This window comes from Balaenoptera borealis (assembly GCF_965194805.1).
Source record: "Balaenoptera borealis genome assembly, chromosome: 21".
Lineage (NCBI taxonomy): Eukaryota > Metazoa > Chordata > Mammalia > Artiodactyla > Balaenopteridae > Balaenoptera > Balaenoptera borealis.
In genome coordinates, this window is record NC_138880.1 from 24,879,992 (window position 1) to 24,907,603 (window position 27,612).

General features: G+C 40.2%; 2 protein-coding genes and 1 long non-coding RNA gene across 15 annotated transcripts in view; 1 reads left to right on the forward strand and 2 right to left on the reverse strand.

Annotated features, from left to right (window-relative positions):
- Nucleotides 1-27,612, reverse strand: part of STOX2 (storkhead box 2) — a 208,299-nt gene that overhangs the window by 169,459 nt on the left and 11,228 nt on the right. The window lies entirely within an intron of this gene.
- The window catches only part of LOC309619741 (uncharacterized protein), a 189,257-nt gene that overhangs the window by 141,972 nt on the left and 19,673 nt on the right, over nucleotides 1-27,612 (reverse strand). The window contains exon 3 of one of the 13 annotated variants that reach the window (XM_082375365.1): nucleotides 11,913-25,530. The exons of 10 other annotated variants lie outside the window; for them this stretch is intronic. In XM_082375365.1, coding sequence (XP_082231491.1) covers nucleotides 25,265-25,530 — 266 coding nt within the window. In that variant the 3' untranslated portion in view covers nucleotides 11,913-25,264. Of the gene's footprint in view, nucleotides 1-11,912; nucleotides 25,531-27,612 lie in introns of those variants that run through there. 2 more of the 13 variants (XM_082375378.1, XM_082375366.1) reach the window with 2 other exon arrangements.
- Nucleotides 309-25,010, forward strand: LOC309619802. Its single transcript, XR_014239246.1, has 2 exons — nucleotides 309-3,196; nucleotides 3,293-25,010. It is a non-coding gene; the product is annotated as an uncharacterized lncRNA (long non-coding RNA).

Genomic DNA, 27,612 nt, shown 5'->3' on the forward strand with positions numbered 1-27,612 from the left:
GACTGTCTGAACTTGAATGTGTGGGTCTGCAATGACCACAGCTTGGTGTAAATATGTAACTGGCCACGTGTACGTGACTGTGGTTGTGTATGATAATATGGGAACACTTGTGTCCTAATAGTCTCACACTCGAAATACAGCAGACACTGCACCACAAAAATAAATAAACAAATTAATTAATTAATTTTAAAAAATAAAAATAAAAAAGCAGCTCTGGTACATATTAATTTATTTGTTTATTTTTTAAAAAATATTTATTTATTTGGCTGTGCCGAGTCTTAGCGGCAGCACGCAGGATCTTGTTTGCGGCATGCGGGCTCCTTTCAGTTGCGGCATGCATGCGGGATTTAGTTCCCCAACCAGGGATCGAACCCGGGCCCCCTGCTTTGGGAGCGCGGAGTCTTAACCACTGGACCAGCAGGGAAATCCCTGGTACATATATATTGAGACTGAGTCTTGCAGAACGCCTGGGGCAGTCAATACTTCTTAAATACTCAAATCAAGAAAGGCAGTAAGAACTACTAGGGAAATGAGGAATCATCTGTGTGTTATATTTTAATAAATATGTGTTGTAACGAGCATAAAAAGATCAAGTGCCTTCATTATCCACCAAATTTTTTTTTACAGGGATTAAACGAGGAAATTAATTACATAAGCCACTCACCGGCAAGAACAGAGCACTTGCTGAAAGCCAGGCCAGGACCCATCATTCCAAAGTCAAATCTTTTTCCATACAAATGACTCCCCAAAATCGTGTGCATCCATTGGAAAATCAAACTCCCAACGTAAATATTTCTCTTACCTGCTATTTTTCAATATCTTGATTCAGGCAAGGTCAATTCTGTATTTGTTTTCATTGTTCATCCAATAGCAAATCCTTAATGAGTTGCTTATTTTTCCTGCCTCTGTGTTCTGAACTTCTTACCTATTCTAAAAAGTTGTCCTATATTTTGCACTACATGGGTATCCAGTCATCATGCCGTATACCTCAAACTTGTACAGTGCTGGATGTCAATTACATCTCAATAAAACTGAAAAAATATATATTTTAAGTTGTTCTAAATATTCTAAAATAGCAAGTGAGACAACTTCCAAATGAACCTCACTTTAAAATAAGAAGCAGTCTGGGCAGTAAGAGGCAGGGATGGGACCTACCCGCGTGCTAAGGAGGGTTCTGATTCTTTAATAACAGTAGGTTGAAAATGCTCTCCCTCAGACCTACAGCCTGCAGTGTCTCTAAGAACATATTGTAACCACATTCCTGAGCACTTCTGTAGCCAAATAAATAGACTAAGACCAAATCTCAGGCATGGAAGAGGGAATCTGGCAAGTCTGAAATATGCATGTGGGACAAGCCCCAAAGTATTAGAACTCCCAGTGAAGCTGTTACTTGTGCTACAATCATTTAGAAAGGATTTCTAAGAGGCAAAGTTGAATTGTGGCAATTCTATACAGTCAAATATAGCAAATACACACACACACACGGCCCCCACACACGTAAAATCCCTCTTTGCTATATATATATATGCTATAAGAAAGCATCACTGCAGTGGATTTGCAGCGACAAAGTCAATGTCAGACTGATTTTGCTTTTCTTCGCTTGCCCCCTGGTGGGGAGATAACTGTAATCCACTCGAATGAAAAGGAGACAAAAAGAGTCAAAAGAATTCATCCTTCAGATAACAAGAGTTCGGCTGTAAAAGTACAAGGACAAAGAAAAGACACTTGAAACAAACACAGAATTTTCCAAATAAGCTAGGAATCATTATTTTCTGTCACCCATCCATCCTCCAAAAACTCAGCCTTTCATGCCCACTGCCTACTGCTAACAATAAGGTATTCAAACATTCCAATCTAGGTCCAAAAAACTTGATTCCAAAAAGTAAAGTCATGACTTGCATCCCCTCTCCCCTAATCACTCCACTCCCAACACACACACACACACACACACACACACACACACACACACACACACACACACAAACACTCAGGAAAAAGAAAGGGAGCTTTGCAGGCTGAGTCTTCATGGGCCACAAGCCTCTCTGTGTCCTTCAAAGGGAGTATTTTATAAAAAGAAAAACAAACAAAACCCTTAGAATGTTCACCAAAACTAGCTATGGACCCAGTATCAACTAATTTGGGTATTTTGAAAGTTAATAACTTCATAATTCATACTTACAAGTTATATGTATTCTTAGTTCAGCAATACACAAAATATATGTGTGCCATTTCATCACCACAGGTAACTTATAAGAACCAAAATAACTCATATTCAACTTACTTCCCTTAAATTATTAATGATCATTACCTATTAATTTATATTAATTATCAGACAATTAATATAAATTACTAGAATGCCCTAAAATGGAAAAAATATGAAATGTAAAGTCAAAAAGCCACAGTTCTAACTCTAGCCTCTATCATTAATTTACTCTGTCATCTTACAGTGTAAACTTCCGGGCAGTGAAAGTAAGTTTCTCAACTGTAAAATTAGGGCCTTGAGTGGAGAAGTCCCCTAGGGTCTCTGCAGTGTTGATATTGGTTGTTCTAGAAGGAAACAGCAGATGAGCCACATCTTCCATTTCCCTTGATCAGAGTGCCCTCTAGTGGCTATCAGGAAAAATTACATCATTTTAAAACTTTTTTGCATATATATAGGAGAGTGCTAAATCCCGCGGTACACCAACTTTTTTGGATAGGCGTAATGGTTAATTTTATATGTCAGCTTGGCTAGGCCATGGTACCCAGATATTTGGTCAAACGCCAGTCTAAATGTTGTGATGGCACTTTTTAGATGTGATTAACATTTTGTCCATAGATTTTAAGAAGATGTCCCTCCATAATGTGGGTGGGCCTCATCCAATCACTAGAAGCCTCAAGAGAAAATGACTGAGGCCGCCCAAGGAAGAAGGAATTTCCAGACTGCCTTTGGACTCAAGACTGCAACATCCACTCTTCTCTGGGTCTCCAGCCTGCCAGCCCACCCTGCAAAATCCCAACTCGCCAGCCCCCCACAGTGTGAGCCAATTTCTAAAATTAAATCTCAATCAACCACTCGCCATATATTTATAAACACATATATACACAGAGACATACCCACACACTCTATTGGCTGATTCTCTGGAGAACCCTGACTGATACAATCAGTGATCCTTAGGCACGTCCCAGAAAATGCGCGTGTACTTCTGTCTCCAAAGTGAAAATTTCTGCAAGTTGAGATGTGGTGGTGGTGAGAGTCTGTGACTCATGTGAGGGGGTGGGGCAAAGTGGTGAGAGCTACTCTGTCTACAAGCAAGCAGGTCCCATCATCCATCACCGTGAACAATGAGCTGCCCCAAGTGAGGGCAGCACAGAAAGAGACCAAACTCTCTGAAAACCGTAGCACAATTTTAAGGAAGAGTATCCCTGTGCTGGCCTTGAAGAGACAGGGTCTCTTCACACACTGCTGTCGCCATGGAAAACTTCGGACAAAGCAATCTGGCCATTTATGAGAAGCTCCTTGAAGTCTTGGTATCTTTTGATGCAGTCATTTCATGTCTCAGTAAATAACAGAGTTAGTCAAGATTTGTACAGATATGTTCATCTCAATGTAAGTCACATTAAATCTCAAAATGATCTGTAAGAAAAATGAACTATGACACACCCACAAAATTATCTTTTAGTCATTAAAAATATTTTATATAATTCTAATGATCACAAAATTGTGTTCAGAGAAAAAAAGCAGGGTATGAAATTTAATAATTAGTTTTTTAATGTAAAAAATATCACTAAATGTCACTAAATATATTTCTGAGTAGTGGCATTATATGTGATTTTAATTTCCTGTATTTTCTAAATGATCCACAGTGAATGTGTTATCTAATAATTTAAAATAAAATGTTTTTATACAGTGAATGGTGCCTGAACAGATATTTGTACACCCATGCTCATAGCAGCATTATTCACAGTAGCCAAAAGGTGGAAGCAACCCAGGTGTTCATCAACAGATGAATGGATAAACAAACCGTGGTATATATTCATATAATGGAACACTATTCAGCCTCATAAAGGAATGAAATTCTAATACTTGCTACAACATGGATGAACCTTGACAACAGTATGCTTAGTGAAATCAGACAGACACAGAAGGATAAATACCTATGATTCCACGTATGTGAGGTACCAAGAAGAGGCAAATTAATAGAAAGTAGAATAAGGATTACAGGGGCTGGGCTGGGCTGGGCTGGGAAGTTAGTGTCTAACAGGTACAGTTTTTTGCAGGGAATGGTAACAAGTTTTAGGTATACACTGTGGTGACGGTTACACGACATTGTGAATGTATTAAACGATGAATATTATATTAGGTATATTTTACCACAATAAACAAAAAGGGAATGCCCTGGGATGCTTTTTCCTGCTCCCTGAGGCAACTCCAGGGATTCCTTCTTCTCTGCTCTCAGAGTCCTTTCCTCCTGCTACTGAAGTACATATACCTTCACCCAACGGCGTAATTACTTATCTATATAGTTGTCTCCACTTTTTCACTATGAGTCCTAACAGACAGGGATGGACTCCAGTTAATCCCTGTACCTCCTGCACACAGCAGGGTAACTGGCACGTAGTAGGTGCACGAAGAAACATTTGCCAGAAATGATTATATGAAAGACAGAAAAGACAGCCCATTCAACGATTTACTGAACCTCCTTACCATTAATCAAATTAGAAGCACACATTCCAGATCAACTGTAATGTCCCCAAGTAAAGCTTCACACTTTCATGGAGCCAACTAGAATAGCTTCAGAAAGCTTTAGAATATAAAATCATTCCCCCTTTTCCAATTTCATGAGGCTGTCACAAGAGGTCACGGACTCCTGCATAGAAAGAGTTGGTGACTGGGATAGACATCACTGGTGCTCACTGATGTCAGGTCTCCCCTCCCCAGGACACGAGGACCACACCTCCAAGGGCCCTCTCCACGGGATGGAGCCGTGTGGGGAGGTCTCGCCAAGGGCTTGTGAACAGAACAGATGTAGATCACTTCCGGGATGAGGGAATGAACAGTCCCTGATCAACTTTCTGGTTGTTCCCAGAGTTGCACCATAAGATTGAAGCAGCCTGGGTCACAGACTTTGTATGAGGATGAAATAATGCTAAAGGTGTTCAGCCACTGAGATGTTGGGATTGCTTGTCACTTCAGCATAAAATAGCCTATTGACTGGCATAGAGGCTCTGATTTCTGGTGGTCCTCGGGTATTGCTGCTCCTGGGATGCCCTGTTCAGCTACCAGATCCAACCAACCAGCAGAGCAGGATCTGCTGTGCCTCTTCAGAGGATACAAGCCAATCCCAACAAGCTAAGAGCAGTCCAGACAACAAATATGAAAAGTCACTGACTCTCAAAATGGGCCAAGGATCTGAACAGACATTTCTCCAAGGATGACACACACATGGCCAACAGGCACATGAAAAGATGCTCAGTATCATCAGGTATCAGGGAAACGCAAATCAAAACCACAAAGAGGTAGCACTTCACACCTGCTAAGATGGCTAAAATTAAAAGGACGGACAAAAATAAGCGTTGGTGAGTATGTGGAGAGATCAGAACCCTTAAATACTACTGATGAGATTGTAAAATGGGGCAACCACGCTGGCAAACAGTCTGGCAGTTCCTCAAGATGGAAACATAGTAAACATACTTACTATAGGACCCAGCAGTTCCACTCCTAGGGATACAGCCCAGAGACATGAAAACGTACGTCCACACAAGCTCACGTAAATGTTCATAACGGCGTTACTCATTATAGTGAAAAAGAGGAAACAAAGCAGCTCCTTTCCCTCACAGGAACCACAGAGGTCTGCAGACCAGCTCTATACCCCTCGGGTCACACAGCAGTTTGGTGGCAGAGCCAGGACTACCAAATCTACCAATGCCAGTGCTGTTTTTACTACAGTAATTTTCCTCCAGTAACGAATGACACGAAGGGCAGTAAGAGGAAAGGAGTGAGAGCAAATAGATGCTGATTAATAATTTTTAATATATTAAAACCTATTGGTTGCCAACCCTGCATTAAGGTCTTTGGACATTATTACCTTCTTTGCCCATTTCCAGATGAAAAGGCTAAGGTTCAAAACAAACTAACTTGCCTGAATGTCACACAGTTAAGAGGAGAAACTGGAATTCAAGCTCCGAGATTCTCTACTTCAAGATGCACGTTTCCCCCCACGCCACCGTGGGCAACAAACTCTAAAGATCGCTTGCTCTGTGTGTGCTGCCTGCCCACCCCAGGCCCAGCACCGGTTCATCCCCGGGCTCTCCATCGCCCCTGGAGCCCTGGATCGTAAAGACTGCTTGTCTCCTCCACCACATACCCAAAGTTCCTTGAGGCAGGGCCCTCAGCCCCTAGAGCGAACTATGGTTTGTTGAATGAATGTCTCAAACTGAAATTCAAAGCAAGCAGGGACTTCCCTGGTGGTCCAGTGGATAAGACTCCACGCTCCCAATGCAGGGGGCCAGAGTTCCATTCTTGGTCGGGGAACTAGATCCCTCATGCTGCAACTAAAGATCCCACGTACCTCAACTAAGACCCACGCAGCCAAAAATTAAAATAATAATAATAATAATAAAGAGAAATTCAAAGCAAGCAGCTAATGCTCAAGGAGAGACTTTGTATCTCCTTGCCTTATACGAATATCATCGGAAGATGAAAAGAACGTGGGATACAGGCAGGATCTTCACTATGATTTGAGAGACGATGGGGAATGTAAGGAATTCTACAGCCGCCGGCTTCATTCACTTGTGTGAGCGCACAGGACCTGGACGCCCCATGCAGCTAATTCACATGGGCCGAGACAGCAGCCCAGCCATGCTCCCGGCTCCACCCTACAGACTGTAGGAAGCCAACCTCTCACCCCAGAGATCACCAGTACACCCAGCCTGCTCCCAGCTCAGAGGGAATAAACCACAGACAAGGTAGTCACAAGCTGATCAGCCACTCAACAGCTTTCCCTGTATTAAACTTCGGAACTCAAAACGGTTCACAGGAAACGTGCAAAGTATTCAGAAACCCATTGGTTCAATACCCATTGAGGACGGCAATATTTTGGTATCATACTAGGCTGTGACAGGGAAATAAAACACAGGCTAGTGAATGCTTTACTGCTTACGAAACGCTACTCTCCTATGAAACAAATAACGCTATTGAAGCCATTCTACAGATGGCAACACTGAGACCTGAAGCCATCACATGGATTGCCCCAGGAGGCTCAGCTGGTTATAAGCAGAGGAAGTACATTCATGTCTGGACCTTGTGACAACAACACACTCTCACGTTCTTTCTATCTGCTTCGGCCAAACTGCTGTCAGCCTGGAATGAAAAAAATACTGTAGAAATTCCAAGGTTCTCCCTGCTGTATAGCACAGGGAACTCTACTTCACTTTGCTGTACAGTAGAAACTAACACAACATTGTAAAACAACCATACCCCAATTTAAAAAAAAAGAAAGAAAGAAAGAAAGACATTCCAAGGTTCTCGTCTGCCTACAATGTTTTCATTGGTTCTTTGTCCACCGGCTACTTCTCTGCTGTGGCAACCTGTAACAATTTTTTCTCATGTACCATGGCCTCAAGTTGGATTTCTTCAGGATATTCCCTACGTAACCTGAAGGTCTTGCAGGGTGGATTACACAGCTAAAGGAACATCTGACGAATAATCTTATTCTGTGGAAGAAATACCCATGCTGTGAACTTAGCTGGGGAAACAACTTTTTAAGGAGCATCTCAACTAACCCCAGCAGCTTCATCATCACCGAAACTGAGTTTGACAATTTTTGATGATTCCAGTCCTGAGTCCTCTGATGAGGAACCATGAAGAGAGTTCTGATACATCACATTATAAACACGGATCCGTTGCAAAACACCAAAAGCTCCCATAAAAGCAGAAGGAAATTTTGGTCCTTTAGTCTGGACCTGACTTTTTGCAGGCAGTTATTAGATGCACCAAAAATAAGTTAAATTAGAAATATTATTAAGAATTAAACTTATCCATGTTAAAACTTACTGAACCATATCTATCTCAGGGAAGGAAGTTTAGGTACACTATCACCCTGGATCATCTAAATCTGGTAACAAAGCAGCAAAATATTCTTAATAATGGACTAGTCTTCCAAAGTCATGTAAGATTGGAAGAAGGCAGCATGGCGTAGCAGAAAGTTTTAACGTAACTGAAACTGCAGTGTTTGGTCTGCAGAGGTGAAGTTAAAAAGACACTCAGTATTACCCCTTAAATATATATAAGGGTACTATGTCTGAAGTTTACCTCCTCTTCATTTTAATCAAGGAAAGATTCAGACAAAAAGTATAATGACGGTAAGGTAAGAAACTAGTAATAGGCTCTAGAATTGCTAGAGTTGACCTCAGGGAGGTAATGAGAAGGTGGTTAAGCTTGGGGAATCGGGAGGATTGGGGGAGAGTAGTGAAAAAAAATCAGGCAAAGACTCAGAAGTGGGAACAGTGTGCTTGGGGCCACAGAGAGAGAAAGCGACAAAAACTGGATTAACAAAATTGATTAAAAGTTTTGTTTTTTTACAGCACAGTAGAGTTTTTATGTGACGGTCAATGAACGCTTCACCACAAAATTCCAACATCTAACAAAATATTTCTAGACCATCCTTTCCCCCATAATTGAAGTCTGATAGTCACCAAACATTTACACATTTCTCAGTTTTCCAGCAGGGTCATCCAAAACTAATTTTCACTATGACATAATTATTGGCACTTTCAGGAACGCTCTAACCCTGTTTCCTGACAGGAGCTGCAGCGCGGCAGCACCAGTAAAAAGAGAGTCCAAGTTCAAGGCAGAGCCGGGGGCAGAACTGAGGACAGGCCAAAGAGCCGAGCTTCCTTCCCGCCCAGCTTTTCCCTACATGTGTCCAGTTTTCTGTGCGTGTGTTTTCACGGGCAACCTTCTTACTGTCTGTACCCTGCCTCTCGTAGCTCCTCCTCTCCTGTAGGCCTCTAGCAACTTCCACTGAAATCTGCCACCCCTCAGCCCCACCAGGAGAAAGAACCCCATGCCCTCCAGCAACCTCAGGCTACTCAGGCCTGAAGATCAGCCTAGTTTCGGGGGCCTCTCCACTGAGAGGGACTGACCCAGAATCCCATACCTCCTAAGGCCCATCCAGGAATGATCTAAACTTGAGAGGGTACGTTTGAACTGAGAACAACTTTACTTCATTAATGATTTAATTACAGGCAGCTAACAAAAAAATATTTATTTTCTAAAAATGCAGACCTGCCTGTTACAAGGACCTTTTAAACATTGCACATAGCACTCTCATTCAACAGTCCTCTATTACTGTGACTTTCCCAAATGTGTTGATGGTGGAAGGTGACACTGAAGCCATAACGAATTTCCTATTCTTGGAAGAGGATCCTTAACTATTGCCCTTCAGTTGTGAGTGAAGCACATGACTCATTTCTTGTCAATGAGCCACTGGCCTATGATGAAAAGATATGTTTTCCCACCCTGGCTAATTTCAACCAACAGCTATGCCCCCTATCACCCTCAAATACTTCATCTAACCTCCACATGAGCCACGACAAGCAACCAGGCCAGAGCAGCCCGGCGCACACTGAGACGGCAGGGCCAAAGGTGAAGCCAGTTCCCAGGTCAGGGTACAAAGACGGTCACAACCACCTCTCCCGACCCAGCACTTAGGACTTCATTCGACATCTTCTTTTCTCCCAGAGGAAGATGTATTCAACCGCAGCTTCATTTCATTGCTCTGCGGAATTGAGAAAACAATATCATGACCCATAATGTCATCTCTCAGTGCATCTGGAACGTCCTCCATCCAGTTGAGAATTTAATAAACCACTTCTGCTTGCATTTGGCCACTGGGAGGGAAATCTTTTAATTATAGTCAGAACATTAAGTTACACGTGGCCCAATTTTCTACCACGTGCAAAGACAACAAGTTGGCATAAAGCAAATGAGAAGGCACCGGGTGATCTGACACGGCTTTATTAGGGGCAGAAGTGAGATCAGTTCTTGTCAAACAGACACTGGAAACAGCACCGCCCCCTGAGGCACTGTGCCCAGAGCCGGGTAAAAACCCAGGGACAGCCTGGAAACAGGCCAATCAGCCTAACTCCAGCAGCCGCGGAGAAGTGGTCCACAGGGCTCACTAATAGCACCCACATGCCTCATCACTGCATGAACAGCTACAGAGGCACAATAATGCCCATCTTCAGGACGAACTTAGAATATATCTGTGAAGACACCTCACATTTGGGCCTGACACATAGCAGGTGTTCAATAATTGTTCCCTTTTCTTCATGTCTCTTTGGGAGCATAAATTCATTGACCCAGAGAAGAGAATTACTCGGTTTCACTTCCGACAGGAAACAGATCTGTTTATAAAGTGCATGAAATTAGGGTTAGTTAGGTGCTTTGGGCTGTAAGTAACAGAAACCCCAAGTCAACCTGGCTAAAAATTGCAGAGGATATATATTGGCTCACATGACTCCAAACTCCAGAGAAAGGGCTGGAATCAGGAAGGGCATGGCCCAGGGGCTCAGACAAGGACCAGAGACCGATTTCCATACGAAAGTTAGAAGGTGTTGTGTTACTACTTATCCTAGTGACTTGCAGTTTTTAAAAAAACACAAGAAAATAAGGAACAATAAATAGTCTTCCTGCTTACAGAAATTTTCTAATTATGTATAATTTTCTAGTTGTATAAGTACTGGTGGGTTCTTGAGGTTGGAAAGAGCTACAACAAAGAGAAAGATAGGCAACAAAATGACAACAGACTAAGAGTTTTAATAGAAAGGGTACAGAAACAGGCTTTTTCCATGTTTTCTCTTTTTCCTCTCTGATACTTCTATAACTCAATCCCACAGCAGTCTTAGAGAATACTGAATATAGAGATTAATATTTTTAATATTTCAAAAATAAGAACTTGTGGACCTGAAGTTAAGTTCAACTCACAGCAGATTAGGAGAGGGTGTGGAGAAAGGGAACCCTCCTACACTATTGGTGGGAAGGTAAATTGGCGCAGTCACTATGGAAAACAGTATGGAGGGTCCTTAAAAGACTAAAAACAGAACTACCATATGATCCAACAATTCCATTCCTGGGCATATATCCAGAAAAGACCAAAATTCTAACTTAAAAAGATGCATGTACCCCAATGTTCACAGCAGCACTATTTACAATAGCCAAGACATGGAAACAACCCAAGTGTCCATCAACAGGTGATTGGTTTAAGAATGTGGGAATGTGGAATATTGCTCAGCCATAAAAAAGAATGAAATATTACCATTTGCTGCAACATGGATGGACCTAGAGAATATCATACTAGGTAAGTCAGGCAAAGAAAGACAAATATTATATGATACCTCTTACGTGTGGAATCTAAAAAATAATACAAATGAATCTATGTACAAAACAGAAACAGACTCACAGACATAGAAAACAAACTTATGGTTACCAAAGGAGAAGCAGGGGGGGCATAAATTGGGAGTATCAGATACAAACTACTATACATAAAATCGATAATCAATAACGACTTACTGTATAATACAGGGAACTATATTCAATATCTTGTAATAACCTATAATGGAAAATAATCTGAAATATATATATATAAACATATATGTAACTGAATCATTTTGCTGTACACCTGAAACTAATGCAAACTGCAAATCAGCTATACTTATATTCAAAAAAACCACAGCAGATTAAATGTCTCACCAAAAATCCAGTAGTTTCATGATTCAGTTTTAAGAATAACTTTTAATGAGTATGAAAAATGATTGGGACATAAAACAAATACAATTTCTCTAACCAAAGAAAAAAATGATAGATTCTTAAAAACACTGAAAACCACCTCTTCGGATAGGAAAAGAGTAAAATTTATTCCTAAAATCTCTTGTTTCTTAATGCTAGTTGGCAAAATATCTGTGGAGGAAATTAGTCAACTTTATAAATGCTACTGAATAAAACAGCTGAAATAAGCAAATTGCTGTTCTAATCTCCCGGTTGGCACCCAAACCAAATTGTTTTCTTTCTTATGCCTGTTCCAACTTAAACCTACTTGATGAAACTCATATGTCTGCAGCAGCAAGTTTCAGCAGTAGATTTTATAGCATACACATGATTCTCAGCCTAGTTTTAAAGTCCAATTCCATCAAACTCAAGGTAAATCACAATACTTTACTTTGAAGTTAGGAAGGCCCTCAAAACAAAGGGATGAGTAATTTCAAAGCAAACAGAAATATTTCACAGAATTTCATTTTTCCCATTCTCTGAATGCTTTCTCGTTAGATGAAGACATTTTCCAGTCCATTAGAGCCAGACGGAACAATAAAAGCATATACCTAAAAACTTAAATCTGTCACCACTGGGATTACGCCACGGATTTACCCTCCTCCCCCCAAACACATTTATTTCCTTTACTCAAAGACAGGATCATCATTAAGCTTACCCCCAAATTTCTATCAAGATTTTTTCAAGGAATAAAAAGCCAACATCATGACTTCCCACTGAAAGAAGAATCAAGATAGAAGAATCAAGTGGAAAGGCAGAGATGTTCCCACTGAAAGAAGAATCAAGTGGAAAGGCAGAGATGAAGAATGGAATGCAGAAAATATACATGTAGGACAGAATATGATTCCAGATTCTAAATACAAACCACAAGCCATACCCATCACATTTTCTGGGGGCTGTTTCTTCCTTCCACCTTCCCTTTCTCCATCAAGTCCTCTACTCCTGCATCATTCACCCCAAGCTTGTAACCTTGGAGGCAAAACAAGCCCATGCCCTCTGCCATTTTCTGAATCCAGTCAGTCACCACAGCCAGTTGACAGCTCCTGGGACATACCTTTCATCATCCTCACACTGTGCCTTGCAAAATGCAGACACGTGATAAATATTTGCTGAATTAAGTTCAATAAGTAGATATTTTCAGGTATTCTGCTTCAAAAATCATTATGAAAAATAGGCTATCTTTTGTTTGGGTCCTGATTTGAACCAATGAACTGTAAAAAAAAAATGTTAATGAAACCATCAAAGAAATTTAAAGACAAACTGGATAGTTGAGATTAGGAACAACTGGTAACATTTTTAAGTGTGATAATGGCATTGTGATTATACTGAAAATCCATCATTCAGAGATATATACATAAGTATTTACATGGAGGTTATATGTATGGGATTTTCTTCAAAATAATCCAAAGTGGAGATGGAGGAGGAGGTGGGGATACAGATGAGACAGGACAAGAAATGTACTGATAATCATTGAAGATGCCTAAATAGGAATTCATTATATGCTTCCCTCTATTTCTGCATATGATCAACATTTTTCACATTAATAAAATGGGCTTTTTTCTTATTCAAGTGCTATAAGAGTACAGAGGCTGTAGCCAGACTTTCCGAGTTCAAATTCTGGCTCTGCTACATAGCATCTGGGTGACCTTGGGCAAGTCACTTAATCACTCTGTGCTTCAGTTTCCTCATCTTGTGTCAACAACAGCACCTACCTCAAAGCTTTGTTGAGAAGATGAAATGAGTAATGCTATATGTAATGTCTGGCATATTACAAATACTTTATATATTTGCTATTACTGTTACCATCACTATCACTACTACTATGACGACTTTTTGTATTATTATTACCTATCGAGCCAACTAAGCTCGATGCTGAGAATAGAGGGGAACGTAAAGCACATTCTTTATCTCTTGAGGGTTTTTTGGTCCAGCTGGGGATTCGTGACTCATAAGGAAAAGAAGGAGAGAACTTTGGAATAAACACGTTCTATGTACTAAGCACTAAGCTAAGTCCCTTCCTGTGAATTATCTCACCAAACCCTGCAGGACCCATTCCATCTCCTCCATGAAAAATTAGCTCAAGATCTTCAAAGCATCAGCAGGTGGCAAAGAATGTCTCAGCTACATCAGACAGATATCCACCACTGACCTCCCGACACAGGGGAGTGAGCCCGGACTCTCAGTTCTAAGTTGGCCCCTTTTTAGCAAGTGTCTTAGATGGGCAGCCTCCTTGGTCTCTAAGAGCCAAGGATTATCCACCATGTTTCTCCCCCGTCCCCAAGCTCAAGGCCATGTGGGAGGGAGGGGAGATGGAGGGCACTCCGCTCGAGCAGGCCAGGAAGAAAGCCAACTGGGGGCTCCACACTTGGTCCAGGGTAGGAACACAGACTGGTTGCACGGACCTATCCCTGTCGAGGAACCCAGGGAGCTCGCATAAGCTTTAACCCTTCCCCACCCGGCAGTCTACTCTTCCACGTGTTCCCAGTGAAGCCAGAAACCCCAGGGGAGCTGGGGTCAAACGCATGATGTCTTTGTTTCTCCTACGGTGCCTGGTATCCATGCATCCCATAATAAGCACGAAATGCTCCATCAGTTAACATACTGTTATTTTCATGAAATGTACATTTTTCTCTTTGCTTCCCTCTGGAGTTTATCCCACAAGTCAAATAAATAGAGCTTTTGTTAACCGGTTTGTCAAGAAGTAAGTTTTTTTTTGTTTTTTGGGTTGTCTTTTTTTTTTTTAAACGATCGCACAATAATATTTTTGTGGTTGTTTATTTGAGAGCTGTGCAAGTTTACTGAGATGGCTGGCTGCTCTGTTTAACTCTCTCTAGTACGCTTTTTCGTATCAGAGGTAATGACATTTATCTAAGGAAATTACCCAAGGCCCGTGGCCTAGGAAAATAAAATTGGCTTAAAGGAAAGTAGAATGTGGGTGAGAAATAATTTATATTAAAACGTGGGGAACATTGGGAAGTGGTGAGAATATTTTATTAGCTTTATGACCCAGAAACAAAAAGTAAAGCTTAATAGGGGGGTATCCCTGCTTAAATTCTCCCATTCTGGCCAGTCTGAATTTATTATAGGATTATTTTAACCCCAAATAATTTTCAAGTAGGTGACAGTTTATGGGATGAAGCTCAACGAAACTGTAACTTAAAACCGTCAAATTACTTGAACGCTTCATGTCTCCTCACAGCTAAAGCCCACTTCTCCTGGAAAGTGTGGCAGCCAGGTTTACAAAATACAGGGCTACACACGTCTGCAGATCTGGGGAAAAGATGGAGGCCCGAGGCTGCATGTGAAGGACAAAGTTGTATCGTTGTTATACCTTTTTTAATGTATGGTATACACCACCCTTTACAATATTTCAAATGTGCCAAAGAACAAAACCGTCGCCTGGGGGTCATTTACAGTCTAGGGGCACAGATGGAAAGAGCCCAGGAAAACTGTAGGAAAGCCCTAATAATCACAGGCATTGAAAGTCCTGCTCATCAGGCAAGTTTTCAGACCTGCTGAAACCATCCACCAGACGGACTCGGGAGCATAAGATACCTGTGGGCGTTGGGTTGAGAACTATGACCATATGCTTTGCTGTAACCTCTTGTGGGCCACACATCTGACAACATGATTGGGCAGGAAAGAGGAATAGCAGAAGCTGGTGGGAAGGAAAGCCTTTCATTGCACAGTCTGCCTTTGACAGTCTCCTTCTGGACAGCCGTGGCTTCCTGACGATCATTTTAACAAGAAAGGGGACCCCTATTGGATTATCGTAATTAAATTTCCAGGGGAACCACAGTGGGCTGGGCAGAGGCAGGGGAGTGTGTGGGAAGCAGGATGCCCCGGGGAGGCCCTGTGGAGGCTGGCACGTCTGGGCAGAAGTCTCAGCACTGCCCCCTCTACCTATCTGACATCAGGTGAGACATGTACCCTCTCTGAACCTCAGCCTCTTGTAAAGTGGAGATAAGAAGAAGAAACTCATAGAGTTTCTGTGAAGATTAAATATGTTAATGGATACACATGGGCCACTTCAGAATCTACCATATAGCTAGGGTCCAGTAAATAATAGCTTTTTTCAAGGTCACACTTAAACAGCAAAGGGGCCTGCCACCTCTGGAAGGGCACAGGAGTCCCGTCCAGGCTCACAGTGATGGGTTGACCCTGCCGGGCCATTTCACTACCAGCACGCAGGTGTGTGGGGTGCAGGTGACAGACACTCCAGGCCAGAGCCTGAAAGGCTGACAGGACCTGGAAGTCAGGGGGTGTGAGGAGAGCAAAGCAGAAGCCGGGGTGCCCCTGGGCACTGGCCTTGGTTCTGGGACGCCCTGGTTGTGAGACTTGACACAAATCCCATCACCTCTCCCCGCTTCAGTTCCCGCTGAGTGAAGGGCCACTGCAGGACGCACACGGAGTCCTAGGGTCCAATTTCCTAACCTCCAACTCTGAGACCCAGGCCCCCCGCTACTCACTGACAGACCCCTGAGGCTAGAGTTGGGGTCCAGCTTGACAGGGACAGGACAGGGGTGCTGGGGGCAGGTTGCCTGAGAGAGCTGGGCCCTCCCTTCCCGCCAGGCAGGGCCTGAGAGGAGCCCAGGGCCTGGCAGCTCCGACGGGGCGGCACTGCCAGCCTCACCCTGGTGACCCGCCTGCCTACCAGCCTCCCCGAGAGGCCCCTGGCCGACACCTGTGACATCAAAGCAGAGAACACAGAAACGCGTGAAGCTGCGACCCCTAACCTTTAAAGCCAGGGTCTGGATCACCCTCAATTCTCTTCAGAGTCACAGCTGAAAACACCCAGAAAGTAGTGGGGAGAGAATTACAATCTTCTAAACAGATGAACAGTCCTCGATGCTCTGGCATGAGTAACACCGGTGTCATGCTTTCACTTGTGCTTTATATAAATGCTCTCCTACCTGCTAGCACAGGTTCCCACCTATTCAGAGAGGAAAATGAGGCCATTATCTGCATTCCGTGAAGTACCATATGGTTACACGACGGCACCCGGCCAAGGCAGGGTTCTATCCAAGACTCTGTGTACAGTTCAAAAGCAAAATAATGTCGTTACGCTATATTGGATTAGCGTATTGGATTAGCATCAGGGAAGGAGGGCCGGGGCAACAGAGCTGTGAGCAGAAAAAACTCTTCGGCTTGTTTTCACGTCTAGTTTCAAGGTTACTCTGAACATCTCAAAAACCACAACAGGAATCAGCCAAATTTCACTCGCCCAACAGCTTGGTATTCAATCAGCCTACTTGGAGACCAAGCATGAAAAATTCAGTCCTTTGCAAGATACAAGATACAATATAAACTAATAATATATTGTTATGTATAAATAAGCAGACAGACCAAAAAAAAAAAAAAAACATAAAACAGGCTAAGTGGCTATATTTGTATTTTTTTTTTTTACTTCATGTATTTTTTTGGTCCAATAGAACAGGGACTGGTCTGAGTCCCACAGCTGTTAAATTCAGAGCAGAAATGAGAACACTAATCCATCCAGAGCTCCTGACACCACAACCCGGCTAATCGTCTGACAAAGGCTTATGTCCACCAGCCCAGCGAGCTACCGCTCAGGTATCCCGAAGCCTTCCACAGAGGGCAGAAAGGGTGCTAAGTAATGGACCTCCTTATGGGTAAGACCCTCATGATGAGGACAAACAGTGGGAAAAAAAAAAGAGAGAAACAGAAAGTGAGAGGCATAAACACAAGCAGGTTATCATGGACACAGAACATTTTATTATGGAAATGAAAATAATCTGGAGCTTTCAGATTTTCTTCACTGTGCAACTAGAACACACCTCAAGAACAGAATAATGAGGGAACTATGCAAAATCATTTTATAACCACTAATATCGATTAGGGTTTTACTTTAATTCTGATACTGATCATGCCGTAAGTCGTATTCCCTAAGCCCTCCCAAACTCAACCGTGTTATAAAAGTATTTTCTAGAACATTCGTTCATCCTTTTTAAGAGCATCACCCTGGCTTCTCTTCCAGGAGCCGTTCGCAGGGGAAAATCTGCAGCCCTAAAGCTAGCAAGTCAAATGGAGGAAGAAATGTATCTTCCCACTCGTGATTTACTCTGGCAGTATTTTTCAGGCTTCCTCAACCATGCCTCGTTTTGGTAAACATAAAAATTACTTGCTTTCCTTTAGTTTTATTTTAAGTTTCAAAATTAAATATATCAATGACAAATACCAGAGGGATAATGTTTTCAAATAAAAATATTTACAGTAACCTTGAAATATAAATCTTTTTCCTTCATCACATACTATTTTTAAAGAATACTGAGGATGTGTGCTCGCCAAAAGGATGAGTCATTTCTTCATCAAGTGTACTGCTGCTTCTTTTCATTGTCAGAAGCAAAGGAAAAAAAACAGGCTAGCTGATGCATGTGAATGAAAGAAATAAGGTAATACCAGGAAAAGCATGTTTGCTTGTTTTTAAAATGCAAATAAGAAGATCACCAGAGTCATCTGAAAAGTATGTCTGACTCCTGAATCAAATCCCTTCTCCAAAACTCCTCTTGGAGTTCTCTTTTCAGGAACATCAGGGAGAAAAAATCTCTCCCCAGTAAGCTCACAAATGCAACTTTCCACCAGTGTCAAGAGTAGATTGCCTGAATGTTGGAGAGGGGATGGAGAAAAGAGAACCCTCCTACACTGTTGGTGGGAATGTAAATTGATACAGCCACTATGGAGAACAGTTTGGAGGTTCCTTAAAAAACTAAAAATAGAGCTACCATATGATCTAGCAATCTCACTCCTGGGCATATATCCAGAAAAGACAAAAACTTTAATTCAAAAAGATACATGTACCCCAATGTTCATAGTAGCACTGTTTACAATAGCCAAGACATGAAACAACCCAAGTGTCCATCAGCGGACAATTGGTTTAAGAAGATGTGGTATATACATATATATATATAATGGAATATTACTCAGCCATAAAAAAGAATGAAATATTGCCATTTGCAGCAACATGGATGGACCTAGAGAATATCATACTAAGTGAAGTAAGCCAGACAGAGAAAGACAAATTATTATATGATATCACTTATATGTGGAATCTAAAAAATAATACAAATGAATTCATTTACAAAACAGAAACAGACTCACAGACAGAAAGCAAACATACAGTTACCAAAGGGGAAAGGGGGCGGGAGAGATAAATTAGGAGTATGGGATTAACATATACACACTACTATATATAAAATAGATAAGCAACAATGATTTACTGTATAGCACAGGGAACTATATGCAATATCTTATAATAACTTATAATGGAAAATAATCTGAAAAAATACATATGTGTGTGTGTATGTGTATAAGATGTAACTTCCTAAAAATTACTTACAGGAAGCCTTGAGAGTGTTACCAAATTTAAAAAATAAAGAGGTGGTTTTAATTTTTTAAATTAGCTATAAATCTGTGAAGTATAATGTTGGTCTTTACCCCTTGAAGCATCAGTTTCTGTGTGTTCAGAGTTTCCATTTTTTTCTACAAAATACACAATGCTCCAGATGAAAACTGTTCATATGCGCAAAGAAGTTGGTCTTTTCCCTGGAGTTCCCAAAATAGAGGTATTATGTCTTTTCACTCACAAACCTGGCAAGTATATTTCCCTGTGATAACCCATCAAAGGATGGACCCTGTAATCAGCATTCAGAGGTTTACCAAGCAAGGTACATCACTGGTGTTTAGCACACTCTTCTGGACACGATTAACGACCAAGTTAGTAAGGACTGAGGTCTTCTCTTAGATTACTGAGCAGTTTTGGAAGCCAGTGTTTTCTAAGTCGGACCCAAAATAGCCAGAGGGTTTTCTTTGTTTTGACTCAGCTCACAGGCTTCCAAGGATGTTGACACCATTTCAAAGCTGTAGTGGTCGGTGGTCTCCTCCCTTAAGAAGATAGCAGTCCTTTTTTTCTTCTGTCATGACTTCAGGTATATATGGCACCCAGACCAGGAACCCAATTTCAATGATCACAGCAGACAGCAAAAGTGATCTAGGGCTACACTGGAAATTCAGTAGCTTCAACTGCAATTCAGACTTGTCTTAGAGTTGGACAAAGACACCATCTGGAATTCTTCTCCACTTCCTCTCCAAAGAAGTCTTGAGGCTGTAAAAACCCAGTTTTCAAGAGAATAACTTTCATGAAAACTTCTTTCTTTTCAACTAAGAGATTACCTAATTTAAACCTTTCACAGCTTTACTGGATTCCTGGTAACATGTTCCAGTTTCATCCGATCTCGTGTGTTGGAGAAAAGTGAATTTTCCGGAAGGAAAAAAACTTCATCATTTTCTAAATAAGGTTTTCATGACTAAGGCTAAATGACATCATTACTCAGCTTTTAAAAGCTATACAATATGTGTTCTATTCTTTAAAACATACACTCGTGAATCCATACGTGACTAACGCCTCATGAAATTATTTATTATCTTCCGAATTCACCCAGGAATTCTGAAGATTGTTCGGTCCGGCCTGCAAAGTGAAAAAGATGTTGAAGTTGAACACTGGAGGCTAAGGCTGCTCAGGCATCCAATCATGGAAGCAAACGTTTTGATAATTTCGTGCAGCCTATTATGTACAAAAATATAAATACAATTTTTTCAACATTTTAATGCACATACAACTGGTTTAAATTCGACAATTTCCTCTGTCCTCCTAAAAAACAGGAACTTAGCAACACTTTTTTTTTTTTTAACATCTTTATTGGAGTATAATTGCTTTACAATGGTGTGTTAGTTTCTGCTGTATAACAAGGTGAATCAGCTATATGTATACTTATATCCCCATATCCCCTCCCTCTTGCTTCTCCCTCCCACCCTCCCTATCCCACCTCTCTAGGTGGTCACAAAGCACTGAGCTGATCTCCCTGTGCTATGCGGCTGCTTCCCACTAGCTATCTATTTTACATTTGGTAGTGTATATATGTCCATGCCACTCTCTCACTTCGTCCCAGCTTACCCTTCCCCCTCCCCGTGTCCTCAAGTCCATTCCCTACATCTGCATGTTTATTCCTGTCCTGCCCCTAGGTTCTTCAGAACCATTTTTGTTTTTAGATTCCATATATATGTGTTAGCATATGGTATTTGTTTTTCTCTTTCCGACTTACTTCACTCTGTATTACAGTCTCTAGGTCCATCCACCTCACTGCAAATAACTCAATTTCGTTTCTTTTTATGGCTGAGTAATATTCCATTGTATATATATGCCACATCTTCTTTATCCATTCATCTGTCGATGGACACTCAGGTTGCTTCCATGTCCTGGCTATTGTAACTAGAGCTGCAATGAACATTGTGGTACATGACTCTTTTTGAATTATGGTTTTCTCAGGGTATATGCCCAGTAGTGGAGTTGCTGGGTCATATGGTAGTTCTATTTTTAGTTTTTTAAGGAACCTCCTTACTGTTCTCCATAGTGGCTGTATCAATTTACATTCCCACCAACAGTGCAAGAGGGTTCCCGTTTCTCCACACACTCGCCAGCATTTATTGTTTGTAGATTTTTTGGATGATGGCCATTCTGACTGGTGTGAGGTGATACCTCATTGTAGTTTTGATTTGCATTTCTCTAATGATTAGTGATGTTGAGCATCCTTTCATGTGTTTGTTGGCAATCTGTATATCTTCTTTGGAGAAATGTCTATTTAGGTCTTCTGTCCATTTTTGGATTGGGTTGTTTGTTTTTTTGATATTGAGCTGCTTGTATATTTTGGAGATTAATCCTTTTTCAGTTGCTTCATTTGCAAATATTTTCTCCCATTCTGAGGGTTGTCTTTTCATCCTGTTTATGGTTTCCTTTGCTGTGCAAAAGCTTTTAATTTATTTCAGATTCTGAACTGTTGCTCCTGCTGGGTGACCCAACATGGTAACTTGCAGTGACCTGATTTGAAAGTTCCTGTGTTTACCTCCCCACACGGGGGTCACATGGCTGCACATTAACAATAAAGTCCATTATTTCCAATTATGATCTCATTTCACACCCTTTCCTCTCAAACTATGAGAAAAAGAACTCTTTTCCCCTTCCTTGAAAACAAAAATATTCGGTGATTGTGGTTTCCCCTCTTGCTTTTCAAAGAGCTGAAGAGACCAGTTTCTCTGTGGTTTTTCTCAATTATCCAATTTATTTATTTTCTTTTTAACTGAAATATAATTAACATGCCATCTAACCTATTTTGTAAAATCTATATCCCAAGTCTTATTTCCTAAAGCAGTGTTGTAACTCAAACAAATTTAATATAGGCTGTAAACTGTAATCACCATTAGACTGACATATTTTGTGAATTTTGCTAAAATTATGCCTCTTTTGGATATAATTACATCTCTCCCACTTATGCCCTTCAGAATGGACTTTTTAAAAGAAGTAGCACATAATAACTCCCCCCCCAAAAGGGAGACTCTTTAAATAGAATAGTTTATTCAACTTTTCTCTTCATTAAATTTTTACACTCAAAGTAACATCACTTCTCACTGAAGAAAATCTGAAACATTTTTGGAAGGAAAAAAATAAAATCACCCATAATCTTATTACCCAAATACAACCACTATTAATATTCACAATATTAATATTTAGTGTTTTTTTAATACAACAAATGGAATTTGCAGAGGGTCCTAAATACTAGTCACAGACTCACCACAGAACCTGCCTTATGTGTTAAAAACCCAGGCTCCTGACTGTCTCACTAGCGATTCTGACTCAGGAGATCTGGGGTAAGCCATATAGTATTTATTCACTTATTAATTAATTAATTTATTGAAAGTTCCACAGGTTATTCTGATGCACAGTCAACTTTGCGAATCACCAGTTTCAAGCACAGATTTTGAATCCCACAGACCTGGGTCCAGACCTGGTCCTATCACTTAATATGGTTGAACAAGGTTATCCAACCTTTATGAGCTCAGTTTCTTCATCCACAAAATGGGCACACCGAGAGCCATTTATAAAAATTAAGCGAGAGGGGCTTCCCTGGCGGTCCAGTGGGGTGTGGGTTCGATCCGTGGTCAGGGAGCTAAGATCCCACATGCCTCGTGGCCAAAAAGCCAAAACGTAAAACAGAAGCAATACTGCAACAAATTCAACAAAGACTTTAAAAATGGTAATAAAAAAAAAAAAAAAAAATTAAGTGAAAAAATGTACTTGGCACAGTGCCCAAAATATAGTAATTATTCAGTACATTGTAATTATTTTACATAAAATATTTTACGTAAGATAATTACCATGTACCAAGAATAATGATAAGTTATTCTTTCCCACTTTTCTCTATGCACCTGGTGCGAGATTTTCTTCTGATTTGGATTGCTATGAAATACTACATATGCTTTCAATTAACATTATATATCATAAGCATTTTTCCATGTTGCTTCCTAACCTTTATAGACATCTTAATGGCTGTATAGCATTCCATCTAGTATATAAAACCATATTTACCTAATTATTTTCTACTCGTGCTTTTTAGGTTACTTGCAGTCTCTCTTAACAACTGTGTAATGAGTAGCTTCCTATATATAGTGCTCTGTAATTGTGGATTACTATGCTAGCTATAGTCCTAAAGCTAGAATTACTACATGAAACTATGTGAGTATTTAGATGGCTTTTTGATAAATATTGCCAAGATGCTTTCCAAAAAATTTTTTTTCAATTTACAATACCACTGGCAATGTATTAAGATATCAGATTTGGGACTTCCCTGGTGATGCAGTGGTTAAGACTCCACACTCCCAGTGCAGGGGGCCAGGGTTCGATCCCTGGTCAGGGAACTAGATCCCGCATGCATGCCACAACTAAGAGTTCGCATGCCACAACTAAAGAGCTGGCAAGCCGCAACGAAGGAGCATGCCTGCTGCAACTAAGACTCAGCACAACCAAATAAATAAGTAAATAACCAGATTTACCACAACACCACCAGCACTGAGTAGTTTTCCTGCCCCCATGTTAAAATGTGTAAAATGGTAAACTGTGGCACGTTAATTGTTTATTTGAGCAAACAATGATTCCAGTCAGGCACTGCCAAAACCAAAAGGCGTTTAGGAGGCTCCCTGGTGGGGGGCTAGGGCAGAGGTGTTTAAGGAGAAGAGAGGGAAGCAAAGCAATTATTTATTTGGCTATAACCTAAATGTTTGCCTTATGTGAGAAACTTTAGTCATTCAGCTGTTATGAGTAGTTGCTCTTGAGTTTCATTTTCTCAGCTTCAAGAAAATCTAGACAACTATAATATTTATGAATAGCTGTGCTTCAGTTTCATATTCTCAGATTCGAGAAAAATCTAGTTGACTCTGGATTCAATTTGCTTACATAAGCTACCAAAGACGCTAGGGCTACCCCAGTCTAATGGCCTCCTTGTCTAACTACTTTAACAAAAGGTAGTTTAGAAATTACCACCAGCCGCCAGTTAGCATGAACTATACTTGCAAGTATACTTATAAATCCACATCACATAGAGAATTGGACTAGGACATATAAACTGGAGTTTACAGTCTCCATCCTCAAAAAACTTACAGTCTAATGGGAAAGACACATTCAATGTGAACTGCTAATATAAGCAAGTAGAATATAAATGCCAGTTATTTTAAAATAGGTGAGCATATAACTGGTAATTGTTTTCAACTTCTGTGACTTGAGAAGGCAATAGCTTAACTGAAATGCCTGGATAATCGCTTTGGCATGAGGACAAAGTCGACACAATGACCTACCTACTTGGAAAATTAAACATGTTGGCAATATTACAAAGGACTACATTCACTCATTCAAGTCCACATGCTTAAGTCCTCGGAAGTTCTGAGTACACAGGGTCAGGGCTCAGAGAAAATTACCCACATTCCCTCTCTTTGCACAGTTGTGCATACTCGAAATCCCTCTCCTTGAAAGTAAAAGCATTTGTTGAATAGATTACACTCTTGACCCTCAGATTGGCCAGTCCAGATTTACATTCTTACAGCCCATCTTACAAATGGTCACTGAAATGATGTGAACTCACCAATTCACATGCCCTTCATAAATAACTTACATTCTGTTAGGATTTAACCGATCCTTCCCTCTCCTACTAATAAAGTTCCAGAATTTTTAATAGAGGAGGAGAGAAAAAAATTTTTTTTTAAGTAATACTTATTTCAGCACAGCACTTTATTTTTTTTTTAAACAAATCTAAGGTCACTTAAATAGTTTAGGCCCATTAAAAGGTATTATGCACAATAAGACTTTACCAACTAATCATCAGTTTGAGTACATATAAATTTAAAATCTCATTTAGTTACATATAAATTACATGTAAAATTTGTTGACTAAATTTGCTTTTACATTTTCACTACAAATATACCTACATACTGCTGGATTTTATGGAATCCAGGCTTCTTACTTTTGGTCACATTATAAGGAGTAGTCACGTACTTGAGAACAAAAGAAACTGATACTATTTTAAGAAAACACACTACATTGTAAATCAGCTATACTCAATTAAATACAATGAAAAGAAAAGAAAACAAAGAAACTTCAGAGTTTTCTAAGCCTTGTTTCTTCCATAGTGCCAAAGAGACATATAAAGTGTTTTTTTGTTGCTGTTTTTTATTTGTTCGTTTTTTGGTCTTTTTTTTTTGGCTGCACCACATGGCTTGCAGGATCTTAGTTCTCCGACCAGGGATTGAACCCGGGCCCTGGCAGTGAAAGTGCCAAGTCCTAACCACTGGACCGCCAGGGAATTCCCATAAAGTGTTCATTTCTAAAAGAAGAAAGAGGAGGAAAATAATTCATCAAATTAAACCTTTTTCCTACAGTAATTAGTCACATGTTGCTGAGTTATTGCCATCAGCAATTTCCATCTGATTCTGTCTTCACGGACTTCCTCAAACTGAAGATGTGCCCCTGTTACAAGAAGCTTCTATTCTCTTTCTTGTCTTTACTTATTCCTTGATTTGGTATAAGTAGTTTCCAACATAAATGAATCTCCTCCACATGGAAGAGATGGAAGATTTAACACAAGGGGAGAGTGACGATTTCCAAAACTGTCACCCAAAGGGACAGTCTGGTGCTTGTACTATCTGAAAACTTCTTTCTAGAACTGCCTGAGAATGATGCTTGCTTTGTGAGCCAGTTTAACTCAGCAGCAATGCCAACATCCCTCACCTTTCTGCTTTTGATCCTGGATCTAAGACTCTTGCACAGTATACACTGACAGGCAAAAATAAAACAAAACAAAAAATCCAGTTTCCAAATGACATTGATGTAGCCTCCACCCTTGCAGGACATTTGGTCCTGTCCAAAACTTTCATGAGCATATTTGGTCCATGACAAATGGTTTTGGACAGGACCAAATATCAAGGACCTTTGGGCATGGACCCAATGTCTTATGGACGTTTTGGACAGGACCAAGTGCTAACTGGGTGCCATGCCCATGCCCTCCCTGTCCTTGGAGGCCTGGTCAAGCAGAAGCACCCTCCAAGCCTCTAGCCCAACACTGTCCAAAGGGGGTTTCTAGGCCAGGAAGTGGATGTTTTACTAACTTAGGTCTACGCTGGCTCCTTCCTGGAACTGCAAGTTAGCAGCTGTGGTTGTCTCTCTCTCTGCTTCACTTCCTTAGGATCGGTGGTAGACAATTTGGGGTTCACTTATCTATAGAATAACCAGGTTGCAAACTATTGCTCTAGTTACAAGGTCAAAAGCAAAGCACCAAAGAAGGTACTTAACTCCTTTGTAAAAATGGTACGCTACTTCAGTTCAACGTAAATTATTTGTAAAAAGCTGATATTGTAGGGCCTTCCATGTGAAATATAAAAGTTTCAAACAAGAGCAAACATATCAGTTATTATAATACACTTAGTGGTTCAATAGTCCTAAAAAGACAAATACTCTTCATATTGGGTTAAAATGCAAACTCTATATCCTGCTTATAAAACACATACTGAAACAAAAAGATACAAAAGATTAAAAAGAAAAAGGTGGCAGTGATATACCAAGCAAAAAGCAGAGATGGCAATACTAATTTTGGAAAAAGATTTCAAGGTAAAAGGGATGAGAGAGGATTGTGTTTAGTGTGTACTTATATGTTATATAAATGTACATACATTTATATGAATATGTATAATTTACACAGATATACAACTATGTATATTTATATGTATATAAAAGACAAAAATCAATAGTAAAGATAAGTGTTGGATATCAAAATATCAAAATACATAAAGTTAAAGCTATTGTAATACAGTGAAAGAAATCACATAATTTTGGAAAGATGACATTAGCACACTTATCACAGTCTTTGACAAATAAAGCATACCAAAAAATGAGAACATAAAAGAGTTAAACAATATAATATAAATTTAATAACAGAAGTTATTTTTTAAAATTCCTTGTTTCAAATTTCTATGAAAAATAGATCTTGTTCTATATTAGGTAAAAAAAATCAGTAAATTTGAAAAAAATACGTATTACAGAGTTGACACTCTGACAGTTGCAAAATAGCGTAAGAAATCAATGACAACTTTTTTTTTAAAATTCACAATTTCTATGGGGAAAACGAGAGAAAGAAACTTCTCCAAAATAGTTACTAGGCCAAAGAGAAATCAAAATACTAATTATAGACTGCTGAAATGATCACAGCAATGAGAATATTATATGTTAAACTTATGGGATATAGCCAAAGCTGTATTCAAAAGCAATTTTATAGCCTTCAAGACTTTATATTTTAACAATCACACGTGGACTCTGTAAATCATATTACCCAATACTTCATCCCCCAAATCTACATCTTTGTTAATTTTTAAAAAAAAGAAAAACTTCTTCTAGCATCATAACCAAAAGTAAT